The 27,114-nt window shown below is 40.1% G+C and overlaps 1 protein-coding gene and 1 long non-coding RNA gene across 2 annotated transcripts; one reads left to right on the top strand and one right to left on the bottom strand.

The window, feature by feature from the left end:
* Positions 1–12: 12 nt before the first annotated feature.
* LOC144040132 (uncharacterized) lies at positions 13–19,674 on the top strand. Its single transcript, XR_013289649.1, has 4 exons — positions 13–120; positions 4,905–4,951; positions 19,113–19,332; positions 19,570–19,674. It is a non-coding gene; the product is annotated as an uncharacterized LOC144040132 (long non-coding RNA).
* sox17 (SRY-box transcription factor 17) lies at positions 7,058–10,313 on the bottom strand. Its single transcript, XM_077553989.1, has 2 exons — positions 9,860–10,313; positions 7,058–7,982 (listed from the first exon to the last, which is right to left on the bottom strand). The coding sequence occupies exons 1-2, from the start codon at positions 10,191–10,193 to the stop codon at positions 7,234–7,236; spliced, it is 1,083 nt and encodes a 360-aa protein (XP_077410115.1). The 5' UTR covers positions 10,194–10,313; the 3' UTR covers positions 7,058–7,233.
* Positions 19,675–27,114: the final 7,440 nt, after the last annotated feature.

Here is a 27,114-nt window from a genome sequence, read left to right on the forward strand (position 1 = left end):
AAGAAGCGGGGGTGCAAATTTCACAGAGAAGCGCTTCCTGTCGGATACGCACGATGACAGGATGTTCCCAGACTGTCTTTCATGCACGTCAAGTGGAAGTGGTGGCAGGTGCTGCACAAGGTACACACACACACACACACACACACATTCATTGCATGATAAAATCCTAATCAATAACAATGTAAACAACTATAAATTCAATATATGTTAATTACACGTTAATTACACAAGCTCATAGACAAATTACACTTTGACCTCAATATAAAATACACATTAAGTTCATTCTTACTTTAATTACATAGTAATGAAATGTTAATTTCACTTCTATGTTAAATACACATTTATTACACTTTAATGACATTTTAGAGTTATAAATACATGGATTCCACATGACTTACATTAACGACAAATTCATGACTGTTTGTTCCATTTATGGAATGGCAACTTTTCCTGTCCGTCAATGTGCTTGTCTGTTTTTTTTTTTAAATTGTTTTTGAAAGAGTGAACTTTTGCCCTAAAAGCGTGAGCCGCATCTGGTGGCGTAACAAGCGGTAGGTCGGAGTGCCGCGTCACCCTCGCGACGTCCTTGACTCCTGATTCACTCCTGCGAGCGATTGTCTTCCTTTTCCCGCCGCTGAGTCACGCCCATTGTTTAGTCGCGGCCGGTGGCCGCCTTCAAAAGGCGAGGCGGTGCGCCGGCGGCAAGCGAACGAGCAGCTGGGAGAAGGCGGAGCGCCGCGGCTGCGCGGGAAGTCATGTCGTCATCTTGCTTACGAGCTTGACGCACGCCGGCGTGGACGCCAGCTGAAAATTGTCCCGAATGCTCCGAGCAACCCACCAAAGCTAAAAAGCAAAAAAAAAAAAAAACATGAAAAATTGTTCTGTCAGTGGCTGCGATAAAAAAGAAAAACCTTTACACATTTTTTTTTTGCTACTTTTGCAAAAATGTCATATTGTGATAAGCTCTGTGCTGCAGTGTTATGTTTAAGCATTCATCTCGTTGTTTGGTGTGAAATTAATAAATAAATAAAAGTATATGCAGAAGAGAGGGGGTGCGCCAAGTCGGGATGTTGAAGTTTAGGAAAGAATGACTTCATGAAAATAAAAACTGTTTAAAAAAATAGTAATATTCCAAAGGTGTGTGCTGGGTCTGGGGGTGCGCCACTTCACAGGTTGTCGAAGGGGGGTGCGTGACTTCAAAAGGAAACATGCTCTTCAGAAAGGCACAGTGAAAGAAAAAAAAACTTTGATTTTTTTATTTTTGGGGTGCACCTCTTCCCAACATGAACATCAAGTCCAGATATTGTGTGGCCTACAGAAAGGACTTTTTTTAAGGTATGCACAAGGGAAAATGGAGATTTTGAGTGTGTGATGTGTAAAATAGGAAATCTAGGAGGTGCGCCAACACTGTCAGGTTGTGGAAGGGGTGCATAGCTTGACAATTTGGGCAAATGAACTCTATCTGCAGTTTTTTTTTTTTTTAATGGGCTGTTGTTTTTACTTTTTAAGGGTGGTGTTTTGTGGGGGTGCGCCATATCCCCGGGATGGGTGCGTCAAAATCTTTGTGAGAGATTTTTCTACATTAAATGAAAATAAGATATCAAGGGGTTTTGACTTTTTGAGTGTGTTTTTTTTTAGGGAGTGTGTCTCCAGGTTGGGGGGTGCGCCAAGTAGCTAGGTCAGGATGTTGAAAGGCATGCATGACTTAAAAAAATTTTTTTTTTTAAAAAACACTTACATAAAGTGAAAGTGGCATAGAATTTGATTTTAGATTTTTTTAGGGTGCGTGCCAGAATGAGAGGGTGCGTGCCAATGCCTTTGTGAATTTTGTGTTCCCAGCTTGCTTGTGATTCTTGACTTTAATGCCAAAAAGCAAATGCATGATGACAAGATGTTTCAAAGGTCAGTGAGTGTTGGTGTTGGGGGTGCGCAGACGGGTGTTAGCTGATTAAGTCATTGATAGTAGATTGCACAAGCAGCCTTTTGGGACAGCTGCAGCCGAGGGAGGGGTGCGTCCAAAGGCTCACACTAATCCACACGCATGCCGCCCCAACCATCGCTTTTATGGTGTCGGCCGTGCACCCGCGTCCACTTGTGATGCGCGCTAAATTTAGTCACATGCACACGCTGACTCCATCGTTTATTTTCCTCCTGATCCCATCACTCGCGCGCACCCACGCAGGCTGGTGTATAAATATCTTCTCGAATATGCGCGTGATGCGAAATCAAACAGGTAGCAGGCGTTGTTTTGTTTTTTTTCTTCTTTCCAGCTACTGGACTTTTAAGGCACGCCCTGGCTGACGCTTGGAGGATGGCAATGACTTTGCACCAGAAGTGCACCCCCTAAACCACCCACAAAGAACTCCAGACAACGACATTTTTGGTAGATTAAATTCTTGTAGTCTACATTTTAAGTGTCACGTACATCCTTAACCATCACACTGATTATAGCTAAATTGCCCTTCAACATGCTGTCTTGGCGCACCCCCCTCAACACCACAATAGAGTTGGCGCACCACCTTTCCACTGCACACACTTTTTTTTTTTTACCCCCACAAAATTTGGTCTGTTTTAGCTCTACACCTTCAATATCCTGATTTGGCGCACCACTTTTTACCACCTTAGTTCCTTTCTGTTATCTTGTACCTCCTTCAACATCTTGGCAGAAATGGCGCACCACTCCAAAAAAAATAAATGTGTTTTCTACTGTATCTCCCAATTTCATGTGCTGGCTTGGCACCCCCCTCAACACCCCAATAGAGTTGGCGCACCACCTTTCCACTGCACACACTTTTTTTTTTTTACCCCCACAAAATTTGGTCTGTTTTAGCTTTACACCTCCTTCAATATCCTGATTTGGCGCACCACTTATTCCCACCATAGGTTCTTTCTGTTATCTTGTACCTCCTTCAACATCTTGGCAGAAATGGCGCACCACTCCAAAAAAAATCAATGTGTTTTCTACTGTATCTCCCAATTTCATGTGCTGGCTTGGCACCCCCCTCAACATCCCAATAGAGTTGGCGCACCCCCTTTCCACTGCACACACTTTTTTTTTTGCCCCCACTAAATTTGGTCTGTTTTAGCTCTACACCTTCTTCAATATCCTGATTTGGCGCACCACTTTTTCCCACCTTAGTTTCTTTCTGTTGTCTTGTACCTCCTTCAACATCTTGGCAGAAATAGCGCACCACTCCCAAAAAAAATCAATGTGTTTTCTACTGTACCTCCCAATTTCATGTGCTGGCTTGGCACCCCCCTCAACATCCCAATAGGGTTGGCGCACCCCTTTCCACTTCGCACACCTTTTATTTTTTACCCCACTAAATTTGGTCAGTTCTAAGCTACACACCTCCTTCAATATCCTGATTTGGCGCACAACTTTTTCCCACCATAGGTTCTTTCTGTTGTCTTGTACCTCATTCAACATACCGGCAGAAATGGTGCACCCCTCAAAAAAACTAAAAAATCTAAACAAATCCTGTGTTCTCTACTGTATCTCCCAATTTCATGTGCTATATATACATATGTATGTCCCATACTTTTTTTAGTCATGCACCCCCTTCAACGCCGTGACAGAATTGGCGCACCCCCATCCTCTCCACACACTCCCTAAAAAAGTCAATTCTGTTGTGATTTATTGTGATTACATTCACGCAAGAAAATTCCGCAGCTCGGAAGAGTTTTGCGTCTCACTGCAACACTTTTTCTTCTTATGAGCGATGAGCCCTGCAACGATACCCCCCCCCACCCCACACCCCCCCCCCCAAAAAAAAGGAAGTACAAATCCAAACAAAAAGCTGATGTTGCAGCTTTGTGCTGCAGCAGCAGATCAATAAATAAACGGCGGCCGTGCAGCGGCTACCTGAGCTCGCATGAAGCCCGCTGGCGTCATTTGAAGCCGCCGCACGGACGTTGGCTGGAATCTCTTGTCACACACGCACACGCATCCCAGGCTTTGTGCCGCTTCATTTCGGAATATGCTCACACAAAAATAAATACGCTGACTATGTTAAGCAAGAGTTCAGTATTTAAAAAATGATATTATTCACATTTTAATTAGAAAAGTAGGCACAATAAAAATAAAAAAAATAATTTAAACATTTCTTTTTTACCAACATTTTCAAGCAATAATGTAAATGATAAAAAAAATAAAAAATTAAATTGCAATTATTCAAAAATAATACATGAATGTATAACACCAAAAAAAAAGGAATACAATTAAAATAACTCCATTTGAATACAGGCAAAAAAGAAACAATAGTTTAAAAGTCATGCAGCAAAATATTCTATAATGTTTTAATTAGTTTTATACTAAAAAGAATCTATTAGTTATTAAGAAAACACAAAAATACATATAATTTTGAAAATATTAAAGTGCACAAGCATAAAAAATAAGTGTAATAAAAATAAAATACATTTTTAATCAAATGTAAAAACCTTTTTTGAAGTAAAATCTAACTAAGATGTAACACAACACAAAACGTATTTTATTGTATTTTTTTCTCTATTTGATTGTACTTATACAGCTCAAAATTAAATTACAATTTCATAAATGTGCTACAATATGAACAATAATTTTCCAAAAAAATTTTCAGCTCATTTTATTGATTTTTTTTTCATGATTTAAAAAAAAAACTACCAAATTGGTTTGATTCTAGTTTAGTTCGGGTTACTTAAAAAAATACAAATTAAAAATAAATCAAACAAATGCGGTAGTTATAAAATAAGATGTAACACAATTTTTTTTTCTCTTTCTCTGATCTTTCTTATAAATCTCAAAATGAAATTACAATTTCACATACATGCTACAATATGAACAATAAATTTCACTTTTTGTTCCAACTCATTTTATAGATTTTTTTATTTTTTTTTTACCAATCCTAATTTCCTTCCTGTTTCAGCACCAAATTGGCCCCAGATGATATCACGTCTACGCTTGCTGACGCAGGTGAGCCCCCACCCACGTTGCCGTGGCCCGGAGCTCGTTTGAGTGGTTGGGGGGGGGGGGGCATTGTAATGAGGGCCTTGAGCCTCTTGTTATGCAGCCGTTAGCTACAACAACAGGCGGGATCAAGCCGCCGTCCCAATTGAACCACATTCACGCCAATTAGACGGGATTCTCCTGCATGGCCCCGGGGCCAAATAGTAAACACACACACACGCGCGCGCAACTCTGCGACGTGTTTCCTCCAAAGAGCTAAAAACAGAGCAGCAGGTCAGGGCGAAGACCCTCTTCCTTTCAACGCAGGAGAAATCTCTATTTTTAAAAGGGGATTTTGTGGGCTCGAAATACAGTAAACAAGCCGCCGGCTGACAACCAACCCGAGAGAACAATACCGTTTCGTGCTAACTATGTCGCACAAAAACAGAAAGTGGTCAAAAAATAGGAATTGACGTGTATAATGGAAGGTACGGTGTTCCACAGGGTTCAATTCTGAGTCCTCTGCTCTTTTCATTGTATCTGCTGACCATCTTAAGAGCCACGGCGTGAATCACTACATCATGTGCAGACAGGATGTCCGCCGCGTAAGCTGCCCTCTCGCGCTGCGAAAACACGGCGCCGTGTGTGTAACTCTCGCGCACACAGATTAGCTCTGGAACCATCCGGGTCGGGAAGCCGGGGGGTCACGTGACGTGACTCACGTATGCCCTCCCGACTGTGGGAAGAGCCACGTCGGGTTTCCAGGTGAAAGGCTGGATGAGAAACAAGCAAGCGTAAAATGGAGAATGTGAAAACGGCCCCAAGGTGTAAAACGACAATGCGGACCTCCGCCAAGGCAGGATCTGCTTGTCACTTTTGGCTGCATTGCAAGTGGATTAAGCGCAAAAAATTCTCAAACCGCACCTGAGAAACATTTGGGGTGTTTTTTTTTCTTCACCCCTGCGCAACTCAACAAATCTTTCTGTAAGACAGCTGACCCAACCAACAAACGGCGATCAATATGTTACCCTAAGGGTCACCAGCCTTTTTGAAACTGAGAGATACTTTTTGGATTTTGATTTAATGTTGAAGTACTGCCAGTTTCGTACGCACTTCTTAACTAACGCATTTGGGGAGGAAACATCTCACTGTCGTTTGGCGCGGCAGCGTTTCTCCATAAATGCTAAGGTTTGGTCAAGTGTTGCGATGCTGACCTTTGACCTTTACTTTATTTATGTTGACATGACCAAATTTACACCTTTTCAAATGTGATTAAAAAAAGAATAGCAACAAAAAAATATTTGTTGCAGTTTATAGGTGGAGCTATGTTTTTTTTTTTTTTAAGAATAGTTAAACCACACAAAACAGACTCACTTTGGAGAAAAGGGGGGTGGGGGGGGGCTAACCTGACCAACAAACTGCTCTAACATTGACTCTTCTTGCCTTTAGCAGTTTTCGCCATTAGCCGTTATCAAACCAGACCCCATTGGCATTTGGGGCGTTTTTTTCCTTCACCACTGCGCTACTCCTCTACATAGTGTTACAGAAACATTTGATGTTGTCTTCCCATAATTCCGCAAATCCAACCAAAAAACGGCTATTCAAAGTTATGTATCACCTTTAGCGTGTTCTACATTTAGTGATTGATTTATTTTCAAAATATATTAGTTAGAGAAAGTTTAAAAAAATAAAATAAAATAAAAAGGTCTCTCTGCACAGTGTTGTAGAAACTGTGTATGTATTTTTTTTTTTTTGTTATCTCACTAACTGGAAAATCAGCTAGCAAAATGTCGCTACTCACGTTAGCACTTCTAACATTTGTAATTTGGTAAAAGTGACAAAAACTGACAAGCGGCTAGCAAAATGCAACCTCCCACTTTAAACCACACTTGACTGACATTTACCGTATTTTTTTCATTTGCCCTTGTGCTGCTCCTCCGCAAAGTGTCACGCAGATCCCCCGTGTCATTTTTTTGCAAACTCGCCGTAGTGGCAGTCAAACGGCTATCGAAACATTTCTTACTTGACACTTTTCACCTTTAGCAATTTTCCACAGTTTTCATATTTAATCACCAACACTGGAAAAATAAAAGCAGACAATCATTGATTTGTTTGCAAAATTTATTAGCCAAAAGTGCAAAAGTATAAAAAAAAAAAAAAAATCTCCTTACATACAAAGACTTTGAAATAGTGACTGTACAAAACGACTTGTAAAGCAAGTCAAATACAAAAAAAAAAAAAAACATCCTTCAGTAGTTTGACCTTGGAGTTCAGTAGAAAAAAAAAAAGTCCAATGTGGTGCCGAGGTTTTACGAGTTGTTATAGCTGCAGTAGTAGACGGCGGTGCTGGCGTCCGACAACACGGACGATATGAGGCCCTCGGACCCTTGTGCGGGCCCCTCGTGCGGGGCCCCGTACGCCGACGAGCCCAGGTACTGCTCAAACTCGCTTCGGTCCACCTCGGAGAGCAGCTCGGCATTGTCGGACCCGGCGCAGTCGGGCGGCGGCGATAGCTGCCCCGCCCCGGCGTGCCGCTTGGGGTGACCGTAGTACACGGTCAAGGGGTTGGGGCCCCCCATGTAGGAAGGATGGTGGTGGTGGTGGTGGAGGAGGGGCTCCTGGTGTTGGTACTCGCCGGCCTGCGGGTGGTAGGCGTACATCATGTGGCAGTCCTCCTGCGGCGGGAAAAACATGGCGTCGGCGTCCACGGCGTCCAGGGGCGACGTGTCGGGCGTGGGGAGGCTGTAGCTCTCGTACGAGGGGCACCCCAGGGGGTCGGAGCGATAGTGGCCGAGGGGCTGCTGCTGCTGCTGCTGCGGGATCTGCGGCGGGAAGCCGGCGTGCTCGTGGTAGGCCGGCCCCGCCCCGTCTACCCGGTGCTCGGAAGCCCCGTGCAGCAGGAAGCCGGAGTCGAGCCGCTTAATCCGCTTGACCTGCTTGCGCCTGCGGGGCCGGTACTTGTAGTTGGGGTGGTCCTGCATGTGTTGAACCCGCAGACGCTCCGCCTCCTCCACAAACGGCTGCTTGTCGGCCGCCGGCAGCGACTTCCACGACTTGCCTGCAGGGGGCGACACGGCCGTTAGGTTAATATATGCATGCGAGGTGCTGCTGGTATCTGTGACGTTGAATGCGTGTGTGCCTTTAAAAAACAGACCCGACCTGTGGAGTTTAGGTCTGGCTCGTGATGACCTGGCTAAACGGTTAGCCACTGTGTGTGTAGCGTGACGGCGTCACTTGAGGCTAACGCAGGTCGGCAAACGAAGTTCACGCCATTTTCTTCCAAGCCATTGAAAGTGCACCGCTCTCTGTTTTCGTCCTCCCTTCATCCAAACCACATGTTCTGTATTGGTTCCATTGCTAGGCTTTATTCAATTAGCTAACCATGTTGGTTTTTGACCATCGACGTGCAGCGTGAAATGATAACAAACTTTGGACGTTTTCTGTTTTGTTTTTTTTCCTTCCTCACACTCGAGTTTGTCCATGTGGGAAAAATAATCACCACAAAATCTTGCAATAAAATGGATAATATGTGATAGAAGTACCATTAAAAAAATAATAATAATTAAATAGCAGTGTTTGCGTCATTTTGGTGTCAAGGAACTAAGTTGAAGTGAATAAAATGAATGTCCACCTAAAAAAAAAAAAAAAAAAAAAATCATAGTATTTTTCCACCTCGGAAGTGCCAGAATTTGCATTATTATTATTTTTTTCAACGTACAGACTTAAATATGTTTCTAGACAAAAGTATAAATTAAGCTTTAGGCTTCTTTCATAGTGCTGAAATGGAGGAGGAGAAGAAGAAGAAACTAAAGAAGAAAAAAGAAACTTGAAGAAGAAACTACAAAAGAAGAAGAAGAAAAAGAAGGAAGAAGAAGAAACTAAAGAAGAAACTGAAGCAGAAAGCGAAACCTGTAGCATGTAGCTAGTTGTGTTTATGCCATCAAAACATAATTTTCCAAAAGTGCTTACGTTGTGAGCTGCCCCCCCCCCCCCCCCCAATAAAAAAATTTAATTAACCGAACAAACTGGGGGAGAGTGACAGTAAAAAGCCGTCCAAAACAACAACAAAAATAAAAAAATAAATGTCTGTAAAAGAAATTGAGCAAATCAACCCTTACTTGAACTTTGAGCCAATTAAAATGACTGGGATATATCATAATATATTATTTCTGACATCCATACATCAATCATCGTTTTTTTTTTTGTTTTTTTTTTCAATACAATTAACATAATATTACAGCAATATGAGGGGAATAAAAACGGAAATTATAAAATGATTGAAACTCTAAATCCGACCACCTGTGGATTGCCGCGGAACAAATCTTAGCCACACGTATTGAAGTCAATGTGAAATATGTGATATGAAAATACTCGTCGAGTCCACATGCTGATGTTTGACTCAAACAAAGGTGACGTTTTATATTAATATCACATTTGAGTTGCCTTATGACATTTTAATTCCATTGAATGGTAAAAATGCAAAAAAATGTACATTCTGTTTAATGACAAAATTGGATCACAATATATGACATACATCATAATGTAAACACTGTAAGTCCACTCGCTGATATTTGATGACTGCAAATATGACCGTCATATAATTTTTGGACTTGAAAAGTGTGAAAGGAGTCGATATCCAACTGCCGTGAATTGCGTCATGTCATGTAATTTTATTATAAAAGTGTTTGTGTTTAAGTACAATAAAAGTTATAGTAATGCATTATAGACTTATGTTTAAAAAAAATTATAGCTGTAATATTTACATTAAACCGTTTTTTACAGTAACGTTGATGCATTCAAGGAAATGTCCCGTTTGAATGTTTTTAACCTGTCAAACCAAACCTAATGGAACCAACTGGGTAAAATAACCGAAGCCCTCATCTAATCAAGTCAAATAACCGCGTAGAGTACCCAAAAAGCGTACGCGCGACTTACCGAGCATTTTGCTGAGTTCGGCGTTGTGCAGGTCGGGGTTCTGCTGCGCCAGCCGCTTGCGCTCGTCCTTCGCCCACACCATGAACGCGTTCATGGGGCGGCGGATCCTCGGCTCGCTTTTGCCGCGACTCTGGTGGTTCCCGCCGGCCGCGGCCGCCGAGCCCAGCCCGGCGGGCGCCTCGCTCTTGGCCTTGGGCTCCCCGAGGGGGCTGAGGGGGTCGGCGGCCGCGGTGGCGACCCACTGGCAGTGTCCCATCCCAGGCATCATGACTGACATCGCGCACCTTGCCTGGTTCTGATCGTCGCTGGCGTAGCCCGCATCGGGGCTGCTCATCTCTTTGTTTCTCGCGGCCTTTCTCACCCAAAGGACTTGAAATCAAAAGGAAGAAAAAAAGATGGAACGCGCCTGCGAATCTTGTTTGAGAGTTTAGGATTGTTTAGTTGCCTCCATAGAGACGCTGCTGGCAAGCGCACCAACTCCGCGTGCGTGCCGGGGTTATTTATAAACGCGGACAACCAATCGGCGCGCAGGGGGGGCGTGGTCAAAACGCAGCAAGGTGTTTCAAAGTTGCCTCCTGTTGACCTTATTTGGAAGGTTACGCTTAAATGCCTCGCCTTGATTTGAAAACGTGACAAAATGTACACTTTAGAGTTACGAAAAACAATGTAATACAAATTAAATATTAAAATAAAAAGACTGGTATGTGAGAAACGTCTAGTAGGATAAATTGTGGTTGTAATGCAGTATTGTAGAAATCTTATTACTGGGAGCTGTTCCTAATATTTTGGGATCAAAATATTAGGAACTCGTATACAATACAATGTTGATGACTATTCCTGCTGCATTTTTTTCACGTAGGATTAGTATGTGCATGTATGTTAGTATGGTAGCGATGTTTTTTCAGACCAATACCAGTATGAATACACAACTCTTGAATATTCTATAATGTCTTTTTTTTTTCTTTTTTTTTACAAATGAATGAAATAAATGATTATTTTTCATGTACAATTAATATCTTTAAAAACACATTTTGCCACTCGTTGTCAACTGAAGATGACATCACACGCGCTCAGGAAACAGCTAATGACAAAATCGTAACTTTTTGCTGCTGAAAATGGCTGCATGAGCCAAATGTCCCTTTAAAAATGCACATTTTTATTCTTCTCATTTATAGTTCCTGGTCATAAACCGTCCCACAAGAGGGCGGAAGATACTCGTAGAATTAAGTGTAATTGCACATCCACTACAGTGGGTGGCAGCGGCGCTCTCGTATGAGCCCCCTGCAGAGGCGTACTTACAACAATTTTATAGGCAAATAATACTATTTAAAGTCACGGCGCAGAATTGGGTGTGTGAGAAGTATTTTCTTCCATCTAGTAACAAAAAATTATTGAGAAGCACAGATATATATATATATATATATATATTTATTAGGGGTGGGAATTGCCTAGTACCTGGCGATTCGATTTGTATCACGATTCATAGGTCACGATTCGATTCAATACCGATTAATCCCGCTACGAATCTATAAATCTCAAATTTAGAAAATACTAATCATGTACACTGTAAGATTTGTATAAAAATGTATTTATTTATCTGTTTCATTTTTGAACAGCACTGAAATCAAATATTAAGGCTTAATGTTCCATTAATATAATTTTTTTGTGTGCTTAATGTGTGAATCCTAACCCTAAGTAAGATGTTTTGTTGAATATTCCCCTAAAAAAATTGATGTTTAAAAATCGATTCGAGAATTGTGCGCTGTAATATCGCGATATATTGCAGAATCGATTTTTTCCAATACCCCTAATATATATATATATATATACAACTGTAGACGATTGCTTTTGCAATTTTTTCTATTGGCCCTGCTGTTGTGTGTGTGTATAGCCTCGTTTACACTTGAACCCGGGTGTCCTTCCTGTAGAGCGAGGGGTTAACGTGACACACCAGCGCCCGCGCAGCCGATTTCTGCGGAGCTGTTTGTTGCTTCAGCAAAAGCGCATTTGTTGCCTTCTTATCACCGCCGGCAGCCGCTTTTCCCCCCCGTCTCGTCGCCGTCCCGCTTTTCCCGCATCAAAAAGGGTTGACAGAAATACGAGGGCTCGCTTACAGGGCGACCCCGAGCCATGCGGAACTCGAGGTCGGCACGGGAGCCGATGTGCGCCGTAATGCTGTCATCGGCCATTTTAGCAGCGAGACGCGGCGTGCGGGGGTGTCTCTGGGAATGTCTGGGCGTGGAACGCGCCGTCGTTTGATTGGCGAAGTCATCAAGTCTGGCGACCTCGCCACATTTCCTCCGCTAAGGTGAAGCTCGCAGTCAGGCCCGCGCTGGGAGCCCTCCCATCCCTACGCCCCGTGCCTGGGGAGTCTGGGGCAGGGCGGGGGCCGGGTCCTCTCGACGCCAGCCTCGGGACGGGGGAGCGCTCCAGGGAGAGGTCAAGCGGGCTTGCTTACACAATAGCATTATCTCAGTTCCAGGCCTCGGCTAACGGCGGCGGTGAGCACTTCCTGTCCCCTCGGCGAGCGCTTCCTGTCCTTGGCGCGGCAGCACAAGCTGTCCGCCTCGTACAAAGCGGCGGGGGTGGTGGTTGCGCGGGGGCGGGGGCACGGCAAGCGGCGGGCGGGGACGCCGGTCGCGCTAATGGCCGCGGGTGGCCTTCTGGGGGATCGCATAATGCGCGGCGGCGGTGTTAGCATTAGCATTCTTACTACTAATTAGTCACCAGTCGATTAACAGTTATTGATACATGTAGGATTCCATAAAACCCGAGTTTCTCCATTGCAGGATGAATTTTAGATTATTCTGTTCTGCATTGATCCATTTGGAATTTTTTTTTCCCTCGGTGTGTGGCATGAATTGACCTAAATATTCGCCAATAGTGCATCCAAACGTATTTTTTTTGTGGAAACCCCAAATGAGGCTAGAATGTGCCTTGGTGGAGGTCTGCTCTGTCATTGCCATTTTTTGGCATGCATTGTTTGCAGCGAGCAGACACGTGTCATTATCAGCCCCTCAGATAGGAAGTGTTGTGATTGTCTGATTAGACCACCACGTCCTCCCTCTTCAACACCTGCTCTTGGGAACGAGGTGGCGTAGGAGGGGGTGGGGGGGGTTGTCGGTGTATTGGTGGTGGTATATGGGGGGGGGGGGGTGTCGGGTTACTCAATATGGCAGGTGATGAAAAAGAGGAGCGAAAAACATCTCAGAATAGCATTGACACCTTTTATACTCATTATCATAAAAGTTTCATTCCCTTTGGCTGTCAGCTGCCAATCACATTGAGGTAGCATAGCGAGCTAGCCAGGCTAGTTATTCACTAAAGTTAGCAAGCTCACTTTCCAGGTAGCTCACCAGCTTCTGTTTAGTTATTCACTTACCGGTAGTTAGCTACCCAGGTCTTTAATGAGCTTGACAGCTAGTTAATTAAAAAGATTAGCTAGCTAGTTTGTCATTTCATTGTTGGTTAAAAAGTTCTCCTTTTCCAGTTAGCTTGCTAGCAGCTTTATTGTGGGAATGAATGCTGAAAGAAGAAGAAGCACTTCAAGCGTTCTTTTTATTCATTTATTTTTCCACTACAATTAACACTTAGCTAAGTAACTATCTTCTTGTTAATTTAGTCAATCATTCATTTAATTATTATTTATTTGGTTTTCTGTGCAGCTACCTGGCTAGTTGGTTAGCAATACGCCATCTAGTGGTTAAAGAATGATTTTTATCCTTGGTGTTTTTCTTTGAAAAGTAAAAATCTCGCTCACCTCATCGCGCTTTCTCTGATCCAATCGTCAGCATCATCACACGCTGTTGCCATGTGCCAACTTTTGCAGCCCCTCCATCGGCGTCAAGTGCGAATGGAAAGCGGGAAGAAAAAAAAATGTAAGAGATTGTTAATTGTGCATGATAACACCTTGTTGAGTGATTAGCACAATTGATATTGGTGGAATTAGCATTTGACCGCATCCCCCCCCCCCGCCCAGCGGCGACCGCTCATTGTCCTGGCCGGGCCGAGGCTAATTGAAGAGCGTGTTTATCATTTTATGACTTTATCCATAAGGACAGAGCTCGCCGGCACTTCCTGTTCTCGGGGCTCCTTGACAGGTCGCTGGCAATATGAGGCCAACTCTGACCGCCATCGCGCCTCGCCGTGCATTGTTTCCAACTGCGCTGCCACCCGCTCACAAACTGATAAGACCCCTCGTCTATTTTAGGAAGACCCCTTTCTTTTCTTGTTTGAAAACAAAATCTGGCCTTGACACTTTCAGACTAAAATGTCGGCGAGCTTTTTGGTAGGAGATTTTCAGTTTGTTTGTTTGTTGGCTAATGTTTTGGTTAGTCAGTGCCTTACCTAGTTTACTCACTGGTAAGATACTTTAATTAACCACAGTTGTTAGTTATTAATTTGTTTGCTTATTATTAGCTTTTTTAGTTAATTAGTTGGCTAGTATCTTTCTATGCAGGTTTGCTAGCGAGTTAGCTTGATAGGTAGCTTGTATTCATTTTGTAAGCTAACTACTTGTAGCTGGCTAGCTTAAAGGGTCAGACCAGGCTGAAAGTAACTCGAGCTAAGAGAAAATCCGGTCATTTGTGAGCAAATTTCATCAATGAGTTGTCGTTTCCAGCATCAAAGACAGAAAACAATAAGCGGTGCCAAGAGAAAAAAAAAAATTAGCGTCAAAGTAATTGTGCGTTGGCCTTTTGTGCTGACAAAGTCAAGTGAGAATGATGTCGCTAACAAGTGTTGTTATTGTGTTTAATAACAAATAAGCTGACCTGCGTTCAACCCCTCGCGTCGTCTTCAAGTCCACAAGCCGCTTTGACTTTGACGCTGGATGTATTAGCCAGCGACCAATCATTGCTAATCAATTGATTTGGTGACGGGAGAGACAGTGCGGCCTTTGTGAGCTGCAATCTGCGCGTCCATTGATTGGTCACCCTTTCGTGTGCGCAACGCTAAAAGGTGACCAAACATGTCGATAGCCCACAAACGTGCTAGCCATCAATAGCGCGTGTTTGATCGGAAAGAATCTGGATCGATACGCCATACGAGGCCCCTGGAAGACTTGGAGGCCGTGTCCACACACCTTGATATTGTTTAAAGACATTTGGGCTTGACTTTAGCGGGCTAATTTGCTAGCATTTGCGCTACCTTATATTTGATGCGCTTAATCTCGCGTATATCGTTCAAAATGATTTTCTATTTCTGAGGGGGTTTCTATAGGTAGTTAGTTAGTTCATGTGCAATTTGGCTAATTTGATGGGTCAGTAGCTAGGATGGTAGGTAGCTAGTTGGTGTTTGTTTTTAAGCTAGTTTGCTAGGTAGTTAGTTAGCTTTGTTGTTGTTTTTGCTAGTCGGCTTGAGTAGGGTTTAAAGTTGTTTGACTTTCGGCTAAGTGTATTTGGAAAAATGTTAAAGCTGTTGTAGAAGTTAGTGTGCTATTTGGCTAATTTAGCAGTTTGCTAGGTTGTTAAGTAGATAGGTAGCTTGCTTGTAATTGAGGTAGTTTACTTGTTATTTGGCGGGTTCATTATATTTACCACAAACTTTGCAAAGTTAGATAACTAGCTTGTTTGCTAGTTAGCTAGCATAGTGTTAAAAGTCATTCTGAATTGTACATGATTAAGTTGTTTTACGAGTTAGTCAGTCGAACGGAAAATTACATACTTTAAATGATATTTCTTGGGTGTGTTTTTGTACCGACAATAGTGAATTGCAACAGTTGGTTTATAGAATACACAAGAAGTAGAAACTCAAGTCTGCCTGCTGTAGTTGCGTAAGGCAGAGGTGTGTGTATTTCCACAATAGGTAGGACGCCCCCCCCCCCCCCACACACACACTTCCCATGTCTTGCCATTTTTTCTCTCAAAATGTTTGTTTGTTAGCTAGCTATATTGCTAGCTATCTTGGATAGGCTGAAAAAGTTATTTTTCTGTTTTGCAACGTAGCTAGCTAGCTAGCTAGCTCCTCGACACAACAACAAAATTTCTCGGGTCAGCTTTGCTCTTTGTGCCGCCTACTTCATCGTTTAAGTGCCACGCACACACTCGATGATGTCATCGCCTTCATCAAAGCGGAGAAAGAATCTTGTTTTTCTGGCAGCTGTGCTTTTATAGAGGAAATGCACTGAGTTGTGTGTGAGTGTGAGCGCGAGTGCTTCCTCCCTGGCGTTGTTCCCCTTACTGGCCGCCATTGGTTGGAAACGGGTCGGATCGGCGACTTCTGCTTTTGCTCTCACTCGGGCTGATTAAAGACGAACTCGGTCACGGGAGCAGATGGATGGGGCGGGGCCGGCGAGCGGAGGTGCGAGCGCTTCACTTTCACCTTCCTTCATGTTATTTTTTTATTTCCGAGCATATTTCATTCCGACGTTCCCCGAAGGCCCGTTTGCCGTCACCTCGGGGGCCTGCGTCCGAGGTGCCCCGCCATCTCCGTTTCCACACAATGGCATCAGTAAATAAAGAGGATGAGCGCTTTGATAAAGGAAGCTAAAACAAACAGTGGAAACTCTCAAACCCAACACAGTTAGCTTCTCTGTTGGAAATAATACAATCAGATACTTTTATTTTGAATTTGATTTTTTTTTTTTTTGTTAAACCCCGTAAAATCAACAATGCCGTAATTATCTAAAACAAAACACTCCACATGCATGACTTGAATAAGAGATGCTGTGAAAAAGCTCAAGAAAAAAAAAAAAAAAAAAAAAAAAGCACACCTGCCATAACAGAAGGTGATTGTCGTTACGTCAGCGTGCTTTTGTGTGTTACTTCCCCTGCTGGGACGGCAGCTTCCCTCTGCGCTTCCCAGCAGAGCTCGCGGGCTCCGCCCACCCAAAAAAACAAGCGCATGGCATTCACTCAGCCGGCAAAGCCACTACAAACCATCGCTTGTGCGCGACGTGACGTCAAGTGAGCGTGAGCAGCGGCAACAATAGCCAGTCGTGGTAGGCCGATAAGTGCCGATACAGATCGTTAGTAGTCAAGGTGACCGAAAACCGATATTTCAAGCCCCCCCCCAAAAAAAAGAAAACTTTTTATTTTTATTTTAAACCTATAAAGAATTGACATGCTTAAATTAATTAATGGACAGTTTAAAAAAATTATAACAAAAATTGCAGATGGCTACCAGGGTCATCAGAATGTATTGAGCTAAATTAAAAACTAAGCCTTAAGTTTTCTGTTGTAAATAAAGTCTTCCAAAATTTCAACATCATTTCTGAATTGTATTTATTTATTTATTTATTTATTTTTAAAGTGTAGGGAGTTCCCAGTGTCAGCAGTTTTTTTAAATTTTTTATTTTATTTATAAAATGTTCATTTAAATAATACCATAAATAAATAAAATTCTCTGTATCTCACTGAGCAACAAATGCATGCAAATGTAGTTGATATCGATTATTAGTAGTCAAGGACGCCGATAATCGATATTTGGAGCAGATATTCATTTTCACTAAAAGGGCAAATATTGGCCTAAAAATTTGAAAAAGTACAAACTTCAGCTCTTATTTTTTGGGGGGGGCGGGGGAATTTTTGAACACATTTTAGGGTTCGTAAAATATTGGGATGTTTAAAAAAAAAAAATCATAGTCAATAGACATCTTTGTTTAAAAAAATCTAACAAAAAGTTCTGGGATCTCCAAGGGACAGTAGCATGTTTTCAAAAGTTACATAAAAACTTAAACTAAAGTAAATAAATTATTCCAAATTTTCAAAATATCTGAAGAATTAAATTTAAAGTAAATAAAGTAAACAGCTGACAGAAATGCAAAGTTTGCAGATATGAACGTCAGCAAAAACAGTCAGCAGCGTTGTGTGCTGATTCCGAACCCGTGTCCCTTTTGTTTCGCTATTCCACCAAATGTGGCCCGCATCCAATTATCTAAATGCGAGAAGCTGCATCGACACATTTCCATTGCGTATTCCATCCTGCTTCCTGCTCTTACAGCTCCAAAAAACCGCCCCAAAATCCCTGCGGTCTCAAAATCAAAATGTCCGCCACTTGACAGCCTGCAGAGGAACAATAAATCTCGAGTGTGTGTTATTTTTTTGTGTGTGGCAGGAAGCGGCGGGCAAACGCTGCGACGTTATCCACTCCTTCTCCTGTCGGGGGGTTTTCCTTGCAGTGCAGGAAATTGGCCGCTTTGATTTACTCTGCAAATCTCTGCCTTGTAGCGCAGTCGAACCTCTCAGACCAGATGGAATGAAAAAAAACACGTCAAAACAGCCCTACGAGCGATAATGATCAGATCGATATGGAGGATGGATCAATATGAGTGTCGGTATTATCGGAGAAATCGGCGCGCCGTTGTTGAGCAGCGTGTCAGCAACGTTAGCGTTAGCGAGTTAGCTTGTCGTGACATCACGCGGGCGGGCGGGACTTTCCCTCACTTGTTCCCAGAAGAACAAAAGATTTGACTCGCTGCCGTTTTTTCACAATTCTCCGGCAGTAATGATCATAACAATAACGTACTGAGGGTCATTTTTGTATTATTATTATTTTCAGATGGTTTTTTTTTACTGATATGTTCGAATTAATTGGCCGTCATCATCATTGAGAAGGAGAAAAAAATTGTTGTATAAAATTTTTGTTTTTGTTTCTCAGTCTCACTTTAAGTCGACTGTAAGTTTTGACACAAGGAACAAGAAATATTAATTATATATATTATAATTAAACACCGACACGTTTGACTAAATGCTTATTATGCAAAATGCCTCAGATGGGCTCATGGAAATTAGCATGGATCTATGGAGGACCAAAACTGCCAAAATTAAAAACAAATAAATAAATGACTAAAAGTGAAAATGAAAACGAATATAAAAAATGTAATTCAAAAATTAAATATAGTTATAGTTATAGCTGTTTTTATTTCCATTTATTTATATATTTATTTATTTGTGTATATATAATATATTTATATATTTTATATTTTTTTCTATCCGTTTTAATTTTTGCTTTTAGTCATTTATTTATTTGGAATTTGGTCAATTTTGGTCCTCCATATTGGATCAGGGGTGTCAAACTCATTTTGTGATTGACCTCATTGGCCTGTTATGAGTGTGAAAATGATTTATTATTTATATGACATAATTATATTGTGTACACTGTACAGTCTGTCCCTGCATTAAAACAAATATATATTTAGTTTTTCAATTTAAGCAGATGCATATTTTTCTCACTTTTAATGCCTTTATACTGTTGTGTCCCAAATAAAATGTCATGATTTGTAGCATGTTTTTTTCTTTTCCTTCTTTTTCAGTCCATCCATCCATGTCAAGCACGCTGTCTTTCCTGTTACTGCCACAGGAGGGAGCCGCGTGATGTTGTTGCAATGCACCAGAGGGATCTGTTCTCCAATTCCCAATCGAAATTAGAACTTAAAGCGCGGCTTTTGGGGAGACATTTGCACATATAAATCCAAGTGTCTTCACTACTGATAAAAATCTGAAATGTTTGGAGAAGGATTTGGAGTCTGCAAGGTAAGCAAATGTGCGCCCAAACCTGCATCGGCTGCATACTGACGACTTTCGCCATTTTTAATCAATCTGCTCATCTGCAAAAAGGATTTCTCTATTTTTAACCTTTTTTAATCCAACGTTAATCTTTTTTGCTAGCGAAAGCCACTCAAACCTCAGGCCGGCTTTTAAAATTACGCCCACGTCATCGTGCGCCGTAATGCCTGCGGCAAAATTAATTTCTCTCTCTTCTTCATGTAGGTCACGTGGACCGGACGCACAGCGGACACACTTTGCAATTGTGAGTGCAGCACTTTTTGGACTTTCACTTTGACTTTCATGACTTTATTCTTGACTGTTTTCTTATCTCGCCACTTTGTGAACGCTGAGAAGTGCGCCCCCCGCTGGACTGCACATGCATTACACTTCCATTCACAATCACTAACAAAATATTATTTAATTTCTCTTGAATTTGTAAAAATAATAATAATAACAACAATAGTGGTACTGGTAATAGTATTTCCTGTGAGTGTATTTGTGTGTGTGCCTCAAAAATGAACTAAAGTTTAAAACAACTATATTAAAAAAATAAAAAGAACATGAATACAATTATATTTAAAAAAAAAAAGTGTTTAAAATTTAATGAAGCTACAAAGTGTTAATGGCATTAAATAAAAAAGAAATTACCAAAAACTAAATCCATATATATATATATATATATATATATATAACAAAAAAAAAAAAATTTTTAATAAAAAAAAAAATAATAATAATAAATTCAATTTCAGGTTAAATCATTAATACCATTGTTTTAAAGAGCGTAAAAAATATAAATGTGTCAAATTAAATACATCATCAGATATCAGATGCAAACACAATTTTAAAAGCACATTTTTGAAAAAGAATATTATAATAAATTGAATTTATTAAATGTAATTGGCATCCAATTAAAGAAAATTACCCAAAATTAAATCCACTACTGTTAAATCTCTCTCTATATATTTTTGTTTTAACAAAAACAACAGTATTCTTAAATTAAACTTACAAACTTCATTAAACTAAAAATTGTAAATGAATTTTTTTTAAACACCTTTAATTTAAAAAAAAACTATAAAAATAATTGCATTTTTCAATAAAAAAATAAAATAATAAATTAAATTTCTGGTTTAATCACTAATACCATTGTTTTAAAGAGCGTAAAAAATACAAATATATCAAATTAAACACATCATCAGATATCAGATGAAAACACAATTTTAAAAGCACATTTTTGAAAAAGAATATTATAATAAATTGAATTTATTAAATGTAATTGGCATCAAATTAAAGAAAATTACCCAAAATTAAATCCACTACTGTTAAATCTCTCTCTATATATTTTTGTTTTAACAAAAACAACAGTATTCTTAAATTAAACTTACAAACTTCATTAAACTAAAAATTGTAAATGAATTTTTTTTAAACACCTTTAATTTTAAAAAAAACTATAAAAATAATTGCATTTTTCAATAAAAAAATAAAATAATAAATTAAATTTCTGGTTTAATCACTAATACCATTGTTTTAAAGAGCGTAAAAAATACAAATATATCAAATTAAACACATCATCAGATATCAGATGAAAACACAATTTTAAAAGCACATTTTTGAAAAAGAATATTATAATAAATTGAATTTATTAAATGTAATTGGCATCAAATTAAAGAAAATTACCCAAAATTAAATCCACCACTGTTAAATCTCTCTCTATATATTTTTGTTTTAACAAAAACAACAGTATTCTTAAATTAAACTTACAAACTTCATTAAACTAAAAATTGTAAATGAATTTTTTTTAAACACCTTTAATTTTAAAAAAAACTATAAAAATAATTGCATTTTTCAATAAAAAAATAAAATAATAAATTAAATTTCTGGTTTAATCACTAATACCATTGTTTTAAAGAGCGTAAAAAATACAAATATATCAAATTAAACACATCATCAGATGAAAACACAATTTTAAAAGCACATTTTTGAAAAAGAATATGCAAGTTTTTTTTTCCCCTAATGTGCCTTCCTCTCCTGGCCCAAAACTTGTTAGCAAGCTAGCAATATGGCCGACGTTTCCATACAAAGCATGCAAAAGCACATTCGCAAGTATCGGAATGTTTTATCACATCCAGTCTGAGAGTTTGGCCCCCGCTTGCCCTCTGTCATCTTTATGAGAGGTCTATGACTGTAAAGTCACTATCAGCTATTACGAGGAGGTGGGGGGGGGTTAGGAGTGGGGTGGGGGGGGTCTCCTCCCTGGCCGCCGCTAAGCAGTAAATAAATATGAGCCTATTGTATTGTTGTGGGCCGACTGTCCTTGCGCTCCCATGCTGAGCAAATGCACACATACAATGGGAGGCCGGACCCCCGTGCCATTCCCGATCCGCCCCGTCCCCGTGGCTCCACAATACCCCCCCCCCCCCCCAACACCACCACCACCACACCCGCCTGCCTGGGAAAGTGAAGACCACGCAGGAAGGAGGAAGCAATGAAACGCACATCTGACATTAGGGCGCCACTCGCGCCAATAGGAAACTAAAAGTTCATGCTGGACGATGACATCATCGGCAAAAAATGAAATGCATTTCGTCAAAATACAAATTCATTTAACTTCACTGTTAAATGCAAAAAATGTCAACCATGGCCAAACCAAACTACACTGGCCAGAAAAAAAAAAAAAAAACGTCACAATTAATATCATAGATCTGACTCATGTAAATGTTAAAAAAAAAGAGAGAGAAAATTTGAAATTTTAAACTTTTTGAAATTAGAAAATTTGACATTTTTCCTTTTTTTTTTCTTTCCTTTTTTAACTTATTTTTTAAGTTGAAGCAAACCAATTATTTCAAGTGATAAATTGAGAAAACTCATCTCAATGAGTCAAGTCGGCTTTGTTGCTATTTTGACATTTTCAAATGTTGGACCAAACTATTCAAAGTTGTTTTAAATAAAGTTTTAAAATTGGCATCATTTCAATCAACATTGCGACTTTTTTTCCTCTGGCAACATGGCGACGTTTTTCACATCACATGACAACATTATTCTTGTAGTATTAACGGAGACTCATTTTTCTTAACATGTTCTGCTGACATGTCATCAGGCGTCTTATTCAAATTCCCAAAACTTTATTTGTCCCTGGGAGCTAATGAAGGCACATAAAGCAGCAAGTAATAAAAAATAAAATACCTTCATGAAAATCTGATAAATAATTGCACAAAGACAATTAAGCTAAAGTTTGATAAAAAAAAAAAAATTTTTTTAAAAAGTTAAATATTTATTCTTATGCAATTTATTTTAACCATGAAGCATTCTGGCTCCATTTTGAACTTATTTAAATAAATAAATATGTAAATAAAGTTTTATTTCAAGGAGCTCATGACGCTACTTGTGGCTGTTTTATGATCAGGAACTAGAAAATTGCTATTCATTTGTGCAATTTAAAAGAAAAAAAATGCTATATTGGGATATATATATATATATATATATGTATAGGTCTTCCTTTAAAATGACCTTAATATTTCTTGTGTCAATTTTATGTCATAAATGGTCTAGAAGTCCGATTAGCAGAAACAACACGTCAAGCGAGCCGAACATGAGCAAAAACATGCCAGACGTGTGCGGCGTGATTGGCAGCTTATTGTTGAGCGCGCGGGGGTGTCGCGGAAGGTCGGCCGTACCCTCGCTTCCCCGACCCGCTCGCCTTTTAACTCCTTTTTTTTTTTTTTTTTTTTTTTACGAGTATGATTTTGTCTTGTGTTTGCAAAAGGCCGCATTCTGCTACTTGTGTTGTTCTTCCTGTGCTACTCGCAGCTGGAAGGGCAGGAAGCCCGATCTGGAAAAGTACTCGTGTGATTACAGGGCGGTGGCGGGGGTCGTGGGTGGGGGGGCTTGGACCTCGCCGTGGTGGCCTGTTGGGGGGGGGGGGGGGGAAGCCACATGCACCTCCTTGCGTTTTCTTATGCGCCGCAAAAAGCTGAGCCGGAAGTGGAAGCCTGACACGGACAAAAAAGTTGATTCATTACACTAGGAAAGCCCCCCAGATTATAAATACACATCATGAGCGACACACCCGCCATCTTACAACAACCAAAAGGAGAAAAAGTCATTATTAACTCATTCACTGGCAGCCATTTTCACCGAAACAGCCCCCTTCGCTCCTGGCTCTTTTACTGGATTTGGACTGATTTTGCAAGGCCCATAGAATATTCTGCTCTATTGATATAAAAACATGGAACCTACCAAAAGAATGTTTAGAGTCTCTTCCTTCATCAGGGAAAAAAAAGTATATTTCTATCTGTTTCCGTTTTGCAGCAAACGGCTGATCTCTTATACTCTGCTGCCACCTGCTGGCCGTTTTTGTTTTTTAAAATAACTACCATTGCTTTAAGCCACCAATTCTTGCCCTCTGTATACTCTTGCATTAAAAAAAAACAAAAAAAAAAACAAACATAAAAAACGTGTAAACACGTTTTTGGGAGTGAATGACAAAGTACTAAAAACGTGTAAACACGTTTTTGGGTTTGAATGCTTTAATAAAGTTGTCAGGTATCAAGAAAAACAAGATTACCTGTAAAGCGCAGGAAAAAAAATTTGCATTATGGACAAAAGGATGCAACAAAATTATGAGAATGTAAGAAAAAGTTGTAAAGCTACGAGAAAAAAGTCGTAAGGTCGTCAGAAGAAAAATCTGAATGTTGCAAAATTGGCTGTAAGGATACGAGAAAAAAAAGTTTGCTGTTATGAACGTTCGGAGGATAAAGTCACAAGTTTATGAGAAAAAAAATGAAATGATGGGGAAAAAATAAGGAAGAAAAAAGAAAAAAATTGACATATTGCTCTATATTCTGATCAAATCGGTTATCGTTTTATCGTAAATTTATAAGAGAAAAAAAAGTTGATACTAGTTACAGTTACTAGAACAAATAATAATTTAGCAAAGTAGAGCAAGAAGAATAATGACAAATTCAAAACATCATTTTATAAAATATTTCATAAAATCAAATATGGTATTGCGAAAGTAAAATCATGCAAAAGTAAGCCTGCGCATCATTACAAATGAAATGACATGTAGCCAAATGTGCTCATTTGCATACCGTATGCATGACATCATCTTTTTTTTTTTTTTAAGTTTAGCACACAGTCCACCACCTAGTGAGGGGTGAGGACCCCCCCCCCCCCCCCCCCCGGCAACAGTGGGGGTCCCACCAAATCAGTGAGTGGCCACAAAGCCCACAGGTGTTCAGTCAGGTATGACACGCGCACACACACACACACACACACACGTGCACGCACACAGTAGTGCTTGTATGTAAATGCGCTCACATGTGATTTTTCGTGCTCTTCCGCATTTGAAAGGCTGACGTGGGCCACGTCGACATAAAAAATAAAAATAAAAAAAACTATACAAATACAAAGTAGGAAATAAACAGCAATCAGAGAAAAAAAAAAGCTTTTATAATACACTTAAATGCAAAATTAGACTGAATCCGATGAGTTGATTAATCGATTGAATCATCGATAAGATTACTCGATTCTTAAAATATTTGATAGTGACAGCACTAATGATATGCCGTTGTGGCCTGATACCACGTGGCGTTCTGTAAATGAGGTCACGCGGAATTCATCGGCAAGTGATGCATTGGATGGCGTTTTTATCGTTTTGAAGGAATCTGGCGTCCTGGCCGGCTTGTTTCTTTTCAAGCACGGTAGCAGCGCGCAGCTTCCTGTCCCGGGCTTCCTCCACCTTGCAGGATAAAAGTCGGATGAGCATTATCTTCAGGCCGCAGGCCACGCGGCCGCACCTCCAAGTCGGCCGGCGCAGGAAGTGACCCGAGGTCTCGGCGTCAGGCTAATTATGGCAAAGCTCAAGAATGTTCCGAGTGGGAAATCTATTTTTAGCTCCAACATAAACTGGCCTTTTGTCTCCTGTCAATATTGGACATGCCGAGGTGGCATTTTTGCTTGCTAATCTCAAAGCGGGAATGTTTAGTGAGGAATTACGCGGGCCCGTCGGGCGAGATTCCTCGCATTGGTTAGCGCTGATGGAAGACGGATAAGCGAGCGCGAGCGCGAGCGCGAGGTGACGCGCGTTTGGGAGAAAATCGTTCAAGTTGACCCAAAAGTTTATGCTGAGTTGATCCGCTGCCGGCGTGTTTATTGTTGCTCGCTGATGTCATCCTCTTGTTTGGCCTCCAGGAAGTTCCTGCAAGGCCAGCGTAACGCTTGCCAAACGGCGGCGAGAAAACAAGAACGCCACAAGCTTCACTTCTTAGACGTCTTCTGTCTCGCGGCACGTGTCGCAACATTTGGACAAAATGGGATTGGAAATCAATGTATGGATTTGTTTTTACTAAGAGCGTCGTACTGGCCCCGGGACTAAAAGTTTAGGGGTCCACTTGGAAAGTTAATGACCAAGAAATGTTGAGCGCAGGTTTGTCAGCAACAAAAAATATTCAAAAATAATAAAATAAACAAATTTCTTGGTTTCAAAAAAAATTAATTTTTTTTGCTATGTCAGCATTTAGGAGCAACTGCCCTGCTTGAAGCTTTTATTAATTATTAATATACTATAATAATTATTATTAATATTCTTATCAAATTTATATAATTTTATATATATATAATTATCGAATTTATAATATTAATAAATGATTAATTATTATTATTAATTCATTAAGAGCTTCAATAAATCTGCGCAAAAAAGGGACGTTTTTGGACATTTTGGATTTTGTTTTTTCTAGTGATGAGTAAGTACCGATGCTTGCTATCAAATTGTTTACAACTAAAAACTAGAAATTGGAAGAATAGAAAATTGTCATCAATTTAAAATGATATTTTTTTTGGGGTGGGGGGGGTTATGCATCAAAAGTACAAGTGGTATTGGTACTTGGTATCGGCATTGATAACTACTCAAGAGTTGAGTACTTGTACTGGCATCGATTGGTATCGGTATAAAAAGGGGTATCGACTATTGAATGACATTTTTATTCTCTTAGCATTTCCAATTTTCTTGCAATATTACATCTTCATTATCATAAGACTTCATTTTATTATTACAATAACGAATTTGTAGTCTTCAAAGAATTCAATTCCGAAACGCTTTGTTCTCAAAACCTTTAAGGGCCGAGATTCTTTTATTTGACGATTTAATCTCATCGTTTCAAACGCTAACATTTGTCATTCAAATGATTGGATTGCATATTTGCATCTCGAACCGTCAAAATCAATATTTATTTATTTGATGATATGTTAGCATTTCAAATGTTAGCATTTGTACTTTATTTGGCTGGAGCGCACGTGAAAAGTTTTGGGGGCTTAACCTGTTAGCTAAACATTTCCGTAAAACTTGTAAACACATGTCAGCTTGGAGATGGGGTTTTTTTTTTTTGGGGGGGGGGGGGTCATATTTTTAGCGCCTTTGTGAAATAAAATGAAACAGGAAGTTGGGAAGTTTATGCCCGCAGGTGCCCTCCCGTTTCCCCCTCAGGGTCGAGTTTACACACAAGTTGACAGTTGAATTAAATCGTATTTATTGGATCACAATCACATACAAAAAAAAAAAAAAAACATGCACACAAAATATATACAGACAGGCACGAGAAAAGTGACCTTTGCCTTGACCCCTTAGGGTTAGGGTTAGGTTTCTTTTTTTTTTTTAACATTCATCAATATTTGAAAAAAATATAGACATATTTTAACACTATTATCATTTTTCAGGGTTTTTATTTGAAGTATTGTAAGAATTCTGCCCCCTGCTGTGCGGACAAGCCTTTG

This window comes from Vanacampus margaritifer, chromosome 20 (assembly GCF_051991255.1).
Source record: "Vanacampus margaritifer isolate UIUO_Vmar chromosome 20, RoL_Vmar_1.0, whole genome shotgun sequence".
Lineage (NCBI taxonomy): Eukaryota > Metazoa > Chordata > Actinopteri > Syngnathiformes > Syngnathidae > Vanacampus > Vanacampus margaritifer.